Consider the following 15901-nt stretch of genomic DNA (forward strand, 5'->3'; position numbering starts at 1 on the left):
TATAGACTGCAATTCAGTAGATTTTGTTTGCAATGATTTCTTTGTTCTCAACATAAAGATGGTGTTATGCTTAAAGATCCACAGCTAGGAGCAAGCCAGACATATCCATCCCAAATTTGTATAAAACCTCCCTTAGTTCTCACTGGAATATCTGGCTTCTTTTGTTTAATTGCAAATTGCTGGGATAACTGGATGGTCTGAGAAACACAAAAACAGAAAAAGAGCAGCTGTTGCCTGTATCATTAATAGTATGGGCTATTGGCCATGTTTCAGGATCATAATTAGTATGATCAGCTGAACTGTGAACACCAACTAGAACTTTCCATTATAGCAAATTATTTTCAATTGAAAAGCTTTACCGTGAAAGAGAGAAACCCACCAAGGTAACCCAGATGTACTAGAAAGGGGAAGTTGGCCACATGTCCAACAATTGGACTGACTTTTGTGTGAAACAAAGGAATGACCCCATTGGAAAAAGACATTGCCATCCGAGACCCATTCAGATGTGAACTGGGAAAACATATATAGTATCAAGAAAACTTGAAATGGTAATTCTTGTGTTAATTTAAAGTTTTTGTAATTAGGTTGTGATCTATCTTATAGAGTTGGAGGAGAAGAAAATAAACTATTGGGGTAGGTAAGAGGTAAGTCAATCTAGAAATTGACTATTGTAGTAATTATAAAATGGATATAAGGTTTAAGGATTACAAGGGTTTAAATAAGGAGATACAAGGGTGGGAACACAGGCCTGGTCTGGAGTCACTGGAGCCGAGATGTGTTTCCTGGAGGCAGCATACTGTTGGGTCTTGTTCTTTAATCCATCTTTCCACTCTATCTTTTTATTGGAGAATTCAATCTATTTACATTTAGGGTGATTATTGATGTATGAGGGATTAATGCTTTCATTTTATCACTTGTTTTCCAGTTTTCCTGCACTTCCTGTTTCTCATCCTCTGTGTTTTGGTCAACCCGTTGAATTATGTAGTTTTTTACGATGTGTTTCTTTGCTTTCTCCTTCTTTATTCTTTGTCTCTCTCTGCTCTGCTTTTTTGTTTAGTGGTTACCATGAGGTTTGTAGTCCGAATGTCATGTATAAGATAGTCCATTTTCTGATGGGCTCTAATTTCCTTAGTCTAAAAAATTCAGTCCCTTTCCTCCTTCCCTCTTAAGTTCTTCTCATCTCTCATTCCATCTTGTGTTGTGAGTTTGTGGTTAAAGTCACAGACCTATCTTTGTTTTTGGTGTTTTCCTTCCTTTTACCTCAATGCAATACTTGAGTATTTGCTATCCTATTCTGATTTTGTCTACCTATCTATCTCCTTACTCTGTGTTTTCTGAGCCCTTTCTCCGTTGTTTTCTTTTTTCACGTATGAGGGCTTTCCTGAGGCTTTCTTGTTGGGTGGGTCTCGTGGCTATGAAGTGCCTTACCTTTTGTTTTTCTGGGAAAGTTTTTATGTCTCCCTGATATCTGAAGGGTATTTTTGTTGGATACAGTATTCCTGATGGAAGATTTTTGTCCTTTAAAGATTTGAATATGTCATTCCATTGTCTCCTAGCCTATAAGGTTTCTGCAAAGAAATCCACTGAAAGCCTGATAGGGGTCCCTTTGTAGGTTTTCTTCTGCCTTGCTGCCCTTGGGTACTGTCATTCATTCTTGCCAGCTTTACTACTATATACCTTGCAGTAGGTCTTTTTGTATTGACAAATCTCAGAGGTCTGGAAGACTCTTCCACAGATTTCCTTCTTTCCCTAGATTTGGGAAGTTCTCTGCCATGATTTACTTGAACATGCTTTCTCCTCCATTATCCTTCTCTTCCCCTTCCGGAATGCCTATAATTCTTATCTTGTGTTTCCTCACTGACTTGGATATTTCTCAGAGACTTTCTTCATTCCTTTTAGTCTTAGTTCTTTCTCCACCTGTGTTTGGAGCATTTCAACATGTCTGTCCTCGATTATGCTGACTCACTCCTCTATGATGTCCACTCGAGCGTTCAGGGACTTTGTATTTTATCTCTTACATTGTGTCTTTCATCTCTAACATTCCTGACTGATTCTTCTTCATAGTTTCAATCTCTTTTGTGAAGTATCTCCTGGACTCGTTGAATTGTTTCCCTACATTTCCTTTTATCTCGTTGAGTTTTTTCATGATAGCTATTTTGAATTGTTTGTCATTTAGATTACATATTTCTGTGGCCTCAGGACTGAATTCTGGACACTTGTCATTTTCTCTCTGGGCTGTAGTTTTGTTTTCTTTTTCTTAAGATTGGCACCTGAGCCAACAACTGTTGCCAATTTTTTTTTCTCCCCAAGTCCTCCCAGTACATCCTTATATATTTTAGTTGTGGGTCCTTCCAGTTGTGGCATGTATAACGCTGCCTCAGCATGGCCTGAAAGGAGATGCCATGTCCATGCCCAGGATCTGAACCAGTGGTACTCTGGGCTGCCAAAGCAGAGCGCACAAACTTAACCACTTGGCCATGGGGCTGGCCCCATGTCTTTAGATTTGATGTAGTGTCTGATGTTGTTAGAGGAGGTAGGTCAGGTCTGACACATTCCCTGATTATTTGGTTGCAGTTACTACATATTGCCACTGGGTGGGGGTCGAGAGCAGCATATTCCGAGCCCTCCGCCTTTAGCCTAGATCCCATGCAGGGGAATGGCGGTGCAGGTGGGGCGAGGCACGCTTTCTCCTCCATGCTCTCCGGATTTCTCGCTCTCACTATCTGGTCTCCTGGGGTGTTGGCTTAATGAGGTCACCTCCTCTGTAAGCTTTCACCCCATTAGAGGGCTTCCCTCTAGGCTGCAAGGAGCCTAGGCAGCCCTTGGTGACCCTGTGAATTCACATCCCCTCCCGTTCCTTCCCTCAGAGAACCTCCCATGGTTGCAGGTCACAGTCTTTAGGGGAGGGAGTGAAGATTTCTCTTACGCCATTACAGCTCCTCCAAAGGGGGCTCAAGCTTCTCCACCCTCCATCGTACGTGTCCGTGTCTCTCTGACATTTTCTATGTGGTTAGGATGTCCTCTGTTGCAGTATCGATGCCCCTTTTTCTTCTATGTTGGAGGGGAGAGATTCCCAGGAAAGTTCACTCCACCATGATGCTGACGTCCTTCTCCTGAGATTTGATGAAGAAAATAAGTGAAGTGCTACATCTAAATGTTTTTCCGCATTCTTCCAATTTTTAGGGTTTCTCTCCAGTGTGTTTGCTTGCATTTACAACAGGTTTCAAGGGAGAATGAAGGCTTTCCTTCAGTCTTTGTGTTCAGAGTTTCTGTCCAGTGTGTGTTCTCACATGTACTTGCAGAGACATGACATATTTGAAGGCTTTTGACAGTGCTGACATTCATACGGTGTCTTGCCAGTGTGTGCCCTCATGTGTGCTCCCCAGTTTACTGGGATACGTGTAAACTTTCCCACATTCTTCATTTTCATAGGGTCTCTCTCAATTGTGTGTCCTCCTATGCACTCGAAGGTTTGCAGGATGTCTGAAGGCTTTCCCACACCGCTGACATTCAAAGGCTCTCTCCCCACTGTGTATCCTCACATGTGCTCGAACGTAGGAGAGGCAGCTGAAGGCCTTCCCACAGTGCTGACACTCATATGGTCTCTCCCCAGTGTGCGTTCTCACATGTACTCGCAAGGAGCAGAGAAGACTGTAGGCTTTCCCACACTGCTGACATTCATAGGGTCTCTCCCCAGTGTGGGTTCTCACATGTACTTGAAGGGAGGAGGGGAAGCTGAAGGCTTTCCCACAGCACTGACACTCATAGGGTCTCTCACCGGTGTGCGTTCTCACATGTGCTTGCAGGGAGAAGGAACGGCCAAAAGCTTTCCCACAGTGCTGACACTCATAGGGTCTCTCCCCAGTGTGTGTCCTCATATGTACTCGCAGGGAGGAGGAACGGCTGAAAGCCTTCCCACATTCCTTACATTCGTGTTGTCTATCTCTAGTATGTGTTCTCATATGCCGTGAAAGGTAGGAGTCATACAGAAGTGACTTCCCGCATATGTCACACACATGGGGTTTCTGTCCACAGTGACCTCTCGCATGTTCCTGCAAGGATGACGGACAAGTGAAAGCATTTCCACATTTCTTACACTCAAAAGACTTTTTACTACGGAGACTCTTCATGTTTCTCATAGATGCTCTCTGAGTATTTGGAAATTCACAGGGTTTCTCTCCAGCATGTGTTCTCACATGTCGTAATAGGTAGGAGTCATACTTAAAGGATTTCCCACAGACTGTACATGCACGGAGCTTCTCTCCACGGTGACCTTGCTCATGTTCCCGTAAGGATGAGGCGCAAGTGCAAACTTGTCCACATTTCTTACACTCGAAAGGCTTTTTACCATGGAGACTCTTCACGTGTCTCTCAGATGCTCTCCCAGTATCCTGACGTCCTTTACAGGGCTTCTCTACAATGTCTGTTTCCACAGGAGTGCTGAGGCACAAGACACAACTGCAGGCCCGCCCACATTCCTCACATGGATGAGGTTTATGCCCAGTGTGAGATCGTTGCCGATTCTTAAGGAGAGAACAATCCGTGAGGGCTTTTCCACACTTCGTGCATTCACTGGGTTTAACTCCAGCTGGATACCTCTCACGCACAGGAAGGTCTGTAATTTGGTTCAGGGTTTCTCCACAGCCATCACCTTCATTACTTCCATGGAGACTCTCCAGCAAATGGCTCCTGTTCAAAATACGAAGCACACCGTTAGGTCATAATGATTATAAGTGAGTCTTTTATTAATGACTTATTGACAGTTAATGATTCTTTTGACTATGAATTTCTCATTTTCAATGAAAATGAATGTTTTTGGCACTGTCAACATTGTTACAAAGTGGAAAAGCTTAATGCTCTACCTGAGGCCTCAAATATAGTCATAACTTTCAGTCTTTATTACATACAGTGTTTCAGGATAATTGTTTACAATTGAATTATATTTTAGACACTCGGTATATACATCTCATTTATGAAAATATCTTCTGAAAGTTCTCCCAGGACACAATTGTTTAGCAAGGGTTCTACGTTTTCTTTAATTTAAGTGAGTCTAACCCTCTGCTGAGACCCCTTCCTCCTGTGGGAATGCCACTCACCTCACAGGCCTCTCCTGGGCTGGGTGCTGATCTCCAACGTTGTGGAATGTCCAGTTTTGTCCAGAAGCAGACCGGCACTCACATCTTATGAACCTTACTATTTTCTCTTCGTTGGCTGTTTTATTTTCCAATATATGTGGCTGAAGTCTCAATCCACTGGTTCTAACTTGAGTGCAACAATCTACAACAATTGGTACCACAAATTAATTTCTTGGGAAAGAAATGGTAGAATAAAGGAAAGAAAATAAACGATATGTGGATTTCTTTTCATACACTGACCCAAAAATGTAAACAAATATTATGAGGAAGAATGGACATGCGAGTAAAGAAAAACTCTCAGACCCTCAGCTATCTGGCACTTTGGCAAGAGTAAGGGAAATGACTCAAAATGGCAGTCTGTTCACTAAGAAATACTTCCAAATGGATGCAGAGTAACATTGAGATAACAATCATCATAAAAGCAAAGTAGGAAGGAACTGCGCAAACGCACATCCCCAGATGCTCCTTTTATAAGAGATGCAGGTCTTCCCCAGGTGGTCAGGAGGGACAAAAAGTCAGCAGGGAAGCCAGGGAAGTGACACGTGACCCTTCTCACACAGTGGCTGAGTCCCATTTCTAAGGGACGTGTCCAAATGTCAGTCCCTCCTCCCGAGGGTGCTTGCTCTCCATGAGAGCAGTCTCTCTGCAGTGTGCATTCTCTCCTGTTCTTGGAGGAATGAGGGAAAACGGAAGCTTCCCACACTCGGGACATTCACAGTGTGCTTTTGTGTGTCTTCTAAAGTTACTGGGGCAACCCAAGGTTTTCCCACATCACTTACAGACATAAGGTTTCTTCCTAGTGGGTGCAGACACCGAGGCCCCAGATGGAGCCTGTGTCCACTGCCCCAGCTGCCATGGCAGACGGATGGTGAGGGCAGCTGGTGACAGTTCACAGGGAAGAGCTCACCATGAAGGAGGACAGAGGGGGAACAAACAGTCCATGAGCTGAGCCCATACTTTGGTCTTCAAGGCCAGTGAGGATAGATAAGTGCCAGCTTAATGGCAGCAAAATCACCATGTCACCTGTGTATAACACAGTGTAACTGGCACAGGGGTGGAAACCATAAAGCTGCCAAAAGTGACACTAGAGACAATATTCATGATTATAAAATTAGGACATCTCACAGTTTTGATCAACAGTAACAAAAAGTCTATTTAATACATAAAATGTTGTTTTGTGGAAAAGCTATTTGACTCTAGGTGGTTCCATGAAGGCTTGGACAATGTCTCTCTTTTTTCGAACATATTCCCCTTTCTTGGCCCCAATAAGAAAGGACAAGTGTGAGAAACACTTGTTCCCTCACAGACTCAGTGAAGGCGTGAAGCCGTCCTCACCCACGGAGGCCAGGTTCCTGCAGGTCTCCAGCATCACGTCTCTGTAGAGCTTCCTCTGAGCACCATCCAGCAGAGCCCACTCCTCCGGGGTGAAGTTCACAGCCACGTCCTCAAAGACCAGCGAGTCCTGAAACAGCCCACACGTTCTACTTCAGCCAGGCCCCATCTGCACCAAGGGGTGTGGGAGGGTGACAGCTGGGCACCTGGACTCAGTTCCTAGGACTCCTAAACTCACATGTTCATGGGAAATGACAATAAACAAGCAAGTGGCACACAGTACACTCAGCGATGGTAAGTGCTTGTAAAGCTGCAGCAAAGTGCAACCACAACAACTGATACAGACTCATACATGCATGAATCTAAGAATTATTTTTTTCTGAGACAGAACAGACTCTGATATAAGGTAAAAACTGAAAGATGAAATCATCTTTTGGATCACATGGAAATGGGTACTTGACTTGATCAAAAGTTATGTCCTTGTCAGCTCCAAGAACTGGAACCAGAACGTCAGGATGTTCTGAACCCTGGGACCGGCAATGCGGCTTGAGCTGAACACTCTCTCCTTGGAGGCAACAGTGTCAAGGGCCCTGGACTCCTCCCTAAATGGCAACAGAGGCAGAGACACGACCCCTCCCAGGATGAGGTGGACACTGTGGGCAGAGGTGTAAGCCATGCCCTGGGACACCAGCTGGATAAGAGGAGAGCCTGTTTCCTGAGGACTCTGGGAAGCTGGAAAACCTCTGAAATAACTAATCAAGTCCCCAGAATTCAAGGAAAATGGTCACACAAACAACAGTCATTGAAGGACGTGAAAGCAATAGAGGCAAATGGGACTTTAACCAAGAGAAAAAATACCTAAATGAGTTTAGAATGCTCTGTGATGACACCAGACACATGGCATAAAGAGCACTACAAAACCTAAAGAAAAAACTCCCAGCTGCATCAGCTACAGAGAAGGTCAGGCCACCTCACCTAGTGCAGCACCTGGGGTTTGCCAACCACACACCTGTAGGAGGCTCGTGTTCTCACTACGTTTAAAAAACTGAGATCACAACAATAAAAAAGAGACAACAATATAAAGAACATTATAATTAAGTCATGGGCAAGAAATGTGAGCAGACCCGTCTCCAAAGAAGAAATACAAATGGCCAAGAAGACATGAGCAGAGGCTGGCCCTCAGCCAGCAGGGAAATGCAAATCAAGGGTACAAGCAGAGCCCTGTTCATTCACTGCAGAAATGGAGCAAGTGCTGGCGGGACGTGAGCAAGGGGGAAGCTCATCCATCGCTCACGGGCATGTAAATGGTGCAGCCACTTTGGAAGACAGTCTGGCGGGTCCCAAAAATGATGAACACAGAATTCGAATATAACAGCCGCCACTCTCCCTGCACCTCCATCTCTTCACCAACCCGGGAGCTCTGCAAACCCCACACTATTGGGATTTTTATGGAGGCTTCGTCACGTAGACATGATCGATCATTAAACTCAGTTTCAGACGTTCTCCCCTCTCGAGACAGTGGGGGCAGGACTAAAAATCCCAAGCTTCTAGTCATGGCTTCATCTTTCCAGTGACAAATCCTCCTCCAAGAGCCCAGCCAGAGTCACCTCATGAGAACAAAGGACGCTTCTATCACCCAGGAAATTCCAAGGGTGTCAGGAGCTGGGGGCCGACAACAATACACGTTTTCGTTTTCTATTATCTCACAAGCCTTTCAACACAACTGGCTCTAAAGGGGATGAATGGCTCCTGGACTGGAGACGAGGAAAGAACGTCCTTTAAAGAGTAAAGTGATTCAAAATCCTTCATGACTGTTTCCTAGTAGGGAGGGGGCTTTCTATGAAACACAATTCTTGGTGTGTCTCTCAGGTAAGAAATGCTGTAAGCTGACAGTTCATGGAGAGATCTGGTGTATGAAATTATTTTCACAAACCTGCCTCATAACAGGTGAACATGTTGTGTGTGAGTATACTTCATGAAGGCTGGTGAGCTTTCAAAATGGACTAATATGAGTAATAATCAGTGTTAACTTTAACACCTTATTCTAGTGTATGTGATAAATTTTAAAGGTGTATGAAGCCCTTTTCAAACTCTCAGCCCAATGGAGCAAAATACTGAGTGAATGATTATTCCAACACACGACCCATAATAATGAACTCTCATCCTAAATCAAGGCTTCATCTCGTCTTTGCCTTTATTCCTGAAGCAGAAAATGCCTCAGCGAAATTTAAATCCCAGTACTGGAACTTTACACAAGCTCTGCTTTGTAGTTAGCTTTTCTCTTTCAAAGGTGAACTACTCCTCTTTAGTAAATGTCTACCTGTTTACACATGTCTCTTGATGGGGACAAGATGTGTGGTCATAAGCTCGCTCAGTGGCACGTGGAAAAGGAGAATATGAAAACAAACCTGCCCAATGAATTTGAGGAGAAGTGCTAGTTCCTACTGGAAACACGTCTCTCTGCTGCATGCACCACGATGAGAGTAAAAGATGCCTGCATTTGTCATTTTAATATTGTGGGAGACCATGAGCTTAAAAAACTCATATTAAAATAGTTTATACAAAAAAAGAAAAGAAATTCCTCTTAATCTTCTATTCTGTGCTTTTGAGTCTGATAACTAAGGTCTTGTAAATGGTTTAACATAAAACCACATGGAAAGTCTTCTTTCTTTTCAGAGTGTTTCCAAGCATCTGTTGCAGAGGTCATCACGAAGACATCATGGGGGGTTGAGCCCGGACATAAATCCGGGCCTCTGGAGGCTGCCCACCCTGTCGCTGTGCTTGGAACAATGTTCCACTTGCCTTCCCAACTCCCAGCAGCTGCCCCAAGGTCACAGCCTTGAGAGAGTGAGTCAGTGTTGAGACCATTTGGACTGTGGACATGATCGAACCTGGTTAAGGCCCCTAGAGAAACTTTTCAGATTTGGTGGGTGGGAGCAGAAACTACTCATCTTTGGGCTGCATAAGACAGGCCTCTTACGTTTCCTGGCTCATTAAAACTGCCACCTAACATCTGGAGTGTCCTGGCCCTTTCTTAGGTCTTTGCCTGCCCTGCACGTAAGGGGACCAATTTCAGTTTCTATCTGGGAAGCTCCTGAGGGAGGGACCCAGCAGTAAGCAAATCTGTTCCTCACCATGAGCTCTCTGTAATGACAGACAGAGAAACCTCTCCAGTGCTGAAATGCAGTACAGGCTACTTTTTAAAAATCATTAATCGAGGAAACTAATGGTGTCCTTTTCCGAGGAAAGAATCTTGTAACAAAAGAAAAATTTTCCCTTTATTCATAGCACAATGACTGTGCACGTCACACCCGAAAGGAATATGAAGATAATCAGAGAATCAGATGTTTGTTTCCAGAATTCAAAGTCATAAAAATAAATCACATGTATTTTGCATCACTAGAAACAAGCAGGTAAACAGTAAATTTTTAAGATACACTCTGTTAACAAAGATTTTTAAAACTAATTGCTGTTACAACTAATTTTATTTAAAATATATATAATGTGGGATAAAAAACGACTTACTGGGAATATGTCAAAGTGTTACTGGATGACACGAGAGTGGAGCGCAACAAATGCAGAGATCTCACACTTCCTCAGAAAGGAGGCCATGATGGCAGCTCTCTCAACTGCTCAGGAGTTTTAAGAAAACTCTATTAAATGGTCAACCACGTTTGTCTTGGGTTTGTTTCTGTTTTGTTTGAACTTAAGAAAAGCGACTTCTAGGGGCTGGCCCCGTGGCCGGGTGGTTAAGTTCGTGCGCTCTGCTGCAGGCAGCCCAGTGTTTCATTAGTTCGAATCCTGGGCGCGGACATGGCACTGCTCATCAAACCACGTTGAGGCAGCGTCCCACATGCCACAACTAGAAGGACCCACAACGAAGAATATACAACTATGTACTGGGGGGCTTTGGGGAGAAAAAGGAAAAAAATACAATCTAAAAAAAAAGAAAAGAAAAGCTACTTCTAAAAACGGGAATGTAAAACAAATTCCTAAGAAAATCTGATATTTTCTGTAGAACAAGGTGGCGGGATTTTCCCTGACAGACATTAAAACTTGTTAAACTGTAGTGATTAGGACAGGATGGCATCACCAGAGGGTCGGACAGGGACACCAATGGAGAAAACAGACCCCCTGAAACAGGCCCCCAAGGTGGGCACGTGGACCTGCCCCAGAGCAGGCGCTGCCAGGCAAGAGTGGGATGGAGGCTCTGTGACACGTGAGGTGGGGACAACTGGCATCTACAGAAGAATAAGGGACTGATGTCCTTATCAACCTCACGGACAATGACCAGCTCACTGCAGATCTAACTGTGAGACACGACAGCAGAACACTTGGAGAAGCCACAGGCAAACGTGTTTATGACTTGACAGCTGGGAGAGTTTTCCTATTCAAGAGAAAAGAGTCAGCTACAAAGGAAGAGAGCGGGAAATTCAAGTCTATTAAACTAGGACGTGCCCATCAAAGTGTAGACGAGACAGAAACAATAAACCATGATCTGGGAGAAAATATCTGCAATACTAGACATGAAAAAGGATGACGGTCCAGACCATGTAAAGAAAACGTGAGAAAGCAGTAAACACACAAACGAATTAAAGATGAGAAAATAACCGAAAACTATCAGAGAGACGATGAAAGTGTTAATGAACCAGGTTCGTCTTGCCTGTTGCATGAAAGGCAAATCACCAAGACGTGTCTGCGGCAGGGAAAAGGTTTACTCACAAGGCGGACAAGCAAGAAGGGAGAACAAATCTCAAGTCTGCCTCCCCGAAAATGGGGACTAAGGATATTTGGGAGGGGGGAGGGTGGTCTGAAGTGTGGAGACAGGCGATGGGAGGTAAGGAGAAAGCAGGTAATTGACGATCTGCGCAAACCTAGTGAAGCCTCATGGCTCTGCATAGGACGCACGGTCACCAAATGGTGGCCTTAACATGGCCTGAGGGTGTAGTTGTTGGCTCCCTGATTTCAGGAGTTCATGTATTAGACACCTGTGCAGCCCCAACTGGTTGGTGCTGGTCTCCACCGGCCTTAGCCAGACAGGGGTCAACCCTCAGTTCCTGCAAAATAACTCTAGCTTCTGTTACCATGGTGACCCAAGTTTCAGAGCGATGTCATCTGTGAGGTACCTACAGGAGTCCAATGATAAACTGCCTAAGCAGCAGAGCTAACAATGGGCAGGGGAACAACTAAAAGCTACAACTAATTACTGCTAAAAACCAAAAAGCAAACAAACTGGTCACTAGCTACGTCATCATTAATGGCTAACTGTCCACTGAATTCAAAATGCCACACGACAAATGCTCAACCCCAATGGGAATCAGTGCAAAAAAATATGGCATCAAAAGGAGATCCCATTTCTCACACTCAAGATGAACCAAAGTTAGTTAATTCCAAGTGCAGGAAACGATATGAAATAAACACTCATCTGTGACAAAAGACGTTGGATCCAGACCCTCCTGCATCAGCATTTCCGAGTCAATTTGAACTTATCCATAATCTAGAACCCTGAAATTTTTCTCCAACACGAAAAACATTGATCACCCATTTGCACTTGAAGATAAAAACAAGGACTCTAGCAGCACTGACAACAAAGGGGAAACATAAACGTGAAACAAGCCAGGCCCTGCAAGGAGTGGAGTGGATGGGTTAACCACGTCACCCAAGCCTCACACACCAGGACTTGTGACACAGACTGCGGCTGAGGAAGCACACAGAAGCCTTCTGTGTGACATGGATGCTGTATTCCTGGTAATAGTCACCCACTACAAATTTAGCAGAGGCGGAATCACACAGAACACTGTTTGGTGATGGAAAACAGACATAAATCTGCAAAGAATAACAAAAAGAAGCAAGACTCTGGTCACCCTTGAGGCAGCACTCTGGAAGATTCCACCACCCAACCAAGAAAATAAAAACCTTACACCTTCAAATAACCGAACAAAAGTCTAAGTGCTCCTGCACCATTCGTGAACCGCTGGGCCCCACCGACGAGCAGAACCAACGCGTGTCGGCCACGCGGCTTCAGCCTCTCCTCCGCAGACCCCCGCCCTGGGCCGCCCGCAGCCCGGGCCCGCAGACGGCCCCTCCGAGGACGGGCTGCGCTCGGGGACCTGCCATCAGCCCCACACCCGGCCTCCCGCTCCGTCCACTCCTCTCCGCTCCAGACAAACGCCGCCCAGCTCCTGCGGGTCCTCCGGCCACAGCGCCCCCTCCCGCGGAGCCCCTGCCCCGGGCGCGTCCCTCCTCCCGCCCCTGCGGTCCCTCTCCGGCAGGAAAGTGTGCTCACTGAGCTCGGATGCTTCGTCTCCACCGCCTGACCCCTGCGCACCATCGCCCCCTCCTTCCCAGACGCTCTCGGCCTCCGCGCGCCCCGCAGGCCCGACCCCCGCCCGTCGGAAGGAGCACTGAGATGCGGACGGGCCTGGACCCGAGCCCGCGCTGCGCGACCACGGGGCGGGGGGTCCTGAGACCCGTCTTCCTGCTCCCCTCCTGCCCCGCCTTTTCTGGTGCCTTTTCTGGTGCGTTCTGGGCTGGAGGACCTGAGACCCTCCCTCGGCCCCGTCCCACCATCTCCGGATCAGCGTCTCCTGCCCCCAGTCCGGACGAGACCCCACGGTCCTCAGCTCTGACTGCCCAGCTGGGGTCCACCCATCCCCCTCTGACGCCTGCCCAGCCAAGGACTGGGGTGGGACCCAGCGCCCCCGACAAGGGGCTGGGATAAGATGTCAGGACCCACCCCACGACCGACTGATGAGGATTTTAGGCTGGTTAATTTTAAAAACTGCAGATGAGAAGCAGGCTCTGAGGACTGGAATTTGCTTGCCCTTTTGAGAGACATTTGTATTTGTGAAGGAAGGGGGGGATGACCTTGTAGGGCCCTGAAATTGGTCACCCCAGGATATGTCTCTTTGGCATCAGGATTGTTTTGGGCTGATTGCTTTCGATAAACTGGGACAGGGAGGGAGTCTCTGAGGAATGGAACTTGCCCTTTGTTAGGACACCTTTACATTTGTAAGGTAAATCTCTATCTGTAAAAGGTGCCTCCCTCTCTGTGCCAGGAAGAAGAAGAGAGATGACCTTGTTCCTAGAAACTCTTAACGGGGAAGGCAAGAACTTAAGTTGGTTGCTGTGTGGCAATCTCATGTAACTGATTCAGGGTGGTGGCTTCTAACCTTTCTAACCTTTACTTAATCCGATTTGATTCTTGTCTAAAAGTCATGGGATCACCCAATGACCAGACCCCAACTGCACTGATACCATTTTAACTTTTTTTCATGTTCTTTCCTTTGTCTTGTAAAGAGATAACTCACATACCCAGGCCTTATAGAATTAGCCCTAACCCTCAACTCGGGGCAGCAGCAGTGGCTGCTCCTGCCCGTGGGCCCTGTCCCCACGCAGCAGCCTGAGTGCCCATGGGTCCTGTCCCCATGCTATTCTATTCTCTAAATAAAAGAGCACTACTGCCAGATCTTAAGAGTCTAAGAAATCTTTCTTTCGTCTTCTCGGCTCACTGACCCGGCATCACGACGGCGGTGATAAATAAGTGGGGAGCGGTAGGCTATACTGGCGGACACGAGGAAGCCACTTGTAAAACTAATTTGGCCTCACCTTGTTTCCCAAAGCGCCTGCCGTGCCCACGGGGCACGCCCTGTATTTCTGCCCTCACCATCTTCTCCGTCCAGAGACGAGAACAATGCCCTTGAAGATGAAGGAAGATGTAACCTCCCCCTCGGATAAGCGTCTCTCCCCAGGCCAGGAACTGCTTGCTGCGCCCGCCCTGCGACCCCCGAGCTGGAGACCACAGACCTGCTCCCTGCTGTGCGATCGCTCTGCCGGCTGGGCGACCTGGTGACCGTTGTAAAAGGGACATTCCGATCATCTGTGACACCTGCTCTCTGACGTATATGACCACTGTGCACACTCACTTCTTTGGTGTCCGTCCTTTGTGGGGACGCAGGGCCCCAGGCCGGTCCTCAGATCTGGGTGACAAACTCACCCCAGCTTTGATCTATGGATCCCTTACGGATTGTTTGCGCCCACAGTGGGGACTCAGGTGGGACCAGGACCCCCACGCGGTGCTGCAACAGGACGCCAGGACCCACCGTCCTGCCGAGCTTGGGGACTCGGGGGGACCCCGGGCCGCGCACGGAGACCTGGGCCGTCGGCCACTTCCAGCCAGTTCCGGCCGGTTTGCACCAGCCCCTCCCGGTCACCGCCCGACCCGCGAACTCACCATCTCCGCCCGCTCCGGACCCTCCGGGCGTCCTCCGCGCAGCCCCGCGGCCCCGGCAGGTGACAGCGACGGGACTGGACACCTGAGGCCACGCGGGGCCGGTGCGCGCGCTGACGCGACTGGAGGAGAGCGACAACCAGGAAGACACGAGCTCCGCCGCCCCCGTGTCTTGTGACGCAGCTCCGGGACCCTGTGTGGTGATTGGATGGTATTTTCGTCACTCATCCTGGCACGCACTCTGATTGGACAGGGTTGTGGCACGCACCGGTTCCTGAATGGACAGATGTCCAAGACCCGCCCCTGTCCCTTAATGGAGCGGCTCCGGGGTCGCGGCAGCGCTCCCGATGGTCCCGCCCCCGTCCTCCCTGATTGGACAGCTTTACAATCCAGGGCGTGCCTGACAGGCGCTGGCGGGGGTCACGTGGCAGGGCCGGGCGGAAGACGCGGGCTCTCTGCCTCGGCGGCTTCCTGCCCGGCTTCCTCCCCGGACTGGAACCGCCCGCTCGGGTCCTGGGCTTCCAGCAGAAGCCGCTGCCGGCTGGCGGACCTGGCGTCATCCTGCAGCTCGTCCTTATGTTGGACCGGGAAGTCCTGACTCAGTTTACCTGGAGTGCCCCCATCTGGAGCTGGGACAGGGGACCTGGTGAGCTCCGGGGTCAGACGCCTGTCAGGGGGAGGAGTCACCGTGGATCGGTGCCCTTTAAAAACAGACACGCAACAGTGATGTCACCACATACGAGCCTGGGTCGTGCTCGGATTGCCTGTGTGACCGCTGACGCTGGGACACCCGCCCCCTACCTGCTACTGAGCAACGGGCTCGCTCTGCTCTCCGCGATCTGAGCCAATTAATCCCAATGAGTTAGATGGAGAAAGGAAGTTTAGTTAGATTAGATTAGATTAGGGGGCTATTCGGAAGACGGGTCACTAACTCTCAAAGACTCCTCTTCAAGGATTACGGAATCTCGAGGCAGCTGTGTAGGGAAAGGGGGCGGTGAGGAGGGGCTCAGGGATGTGGGCTCCAGGCGAGACAGGCTCCAGGCATCACATTTGATGCGAGCTCAGTGAGCCCAAGAGTCAGGGAGATTTCTGGGACTCTCAAGGTCTGGTGTCATGTTCTTTTACCCAGAGAGTACCATGGGGACAGGCCCCTGGGCAGGGAAGAGCTGCAATGGGTTGAGGATAGGGGTAAATTTATAAGGCA

The 15901-nt window shown here is 47.9% G+C and overlaps 1 protein-coding gene across 1 annotated transcript; it reads right to left on the reverse strand.

Moving 5' to 3' along the window:
- Positions 1 to 3176: 3176 nt before the first annotated feature.
- LOC103562958 (zinc finger protein 77-like) lies at positions 3177 to 14884 on the reverse strand. The gene is given in 6 exon segments (XM_070622480.1): positions 3177 to 3328; positions 3331 to 3382; positions 3384 to 4689; positions 5097 to 5277; positions 6471 to 6597; positions 14701 to 14884. Coding segments are annotated over 6 exon segments (1737 nt in total). The 5' UTR covers positions 14704 to 14884; the 3' UTR covers positions 3177 to 3260.
- Positions 14885 to 15901: the final 1017 nt, after the last annotated feature.

The sequence above is a fragment of the Equus przewalskii genome, chromosome 6 (genome assembly GCF_037783145.1).
Source record: "Equus przewalskii isolate Varuska chromosome 6, EquPr2, whole genome shotgun sequence".
Taxonomy (NCBI): Eukaryota; Metazoa; Chordata; class Mammalia; order Perissodactyla; family Equidae; genus Equus; species Equus przewalskii.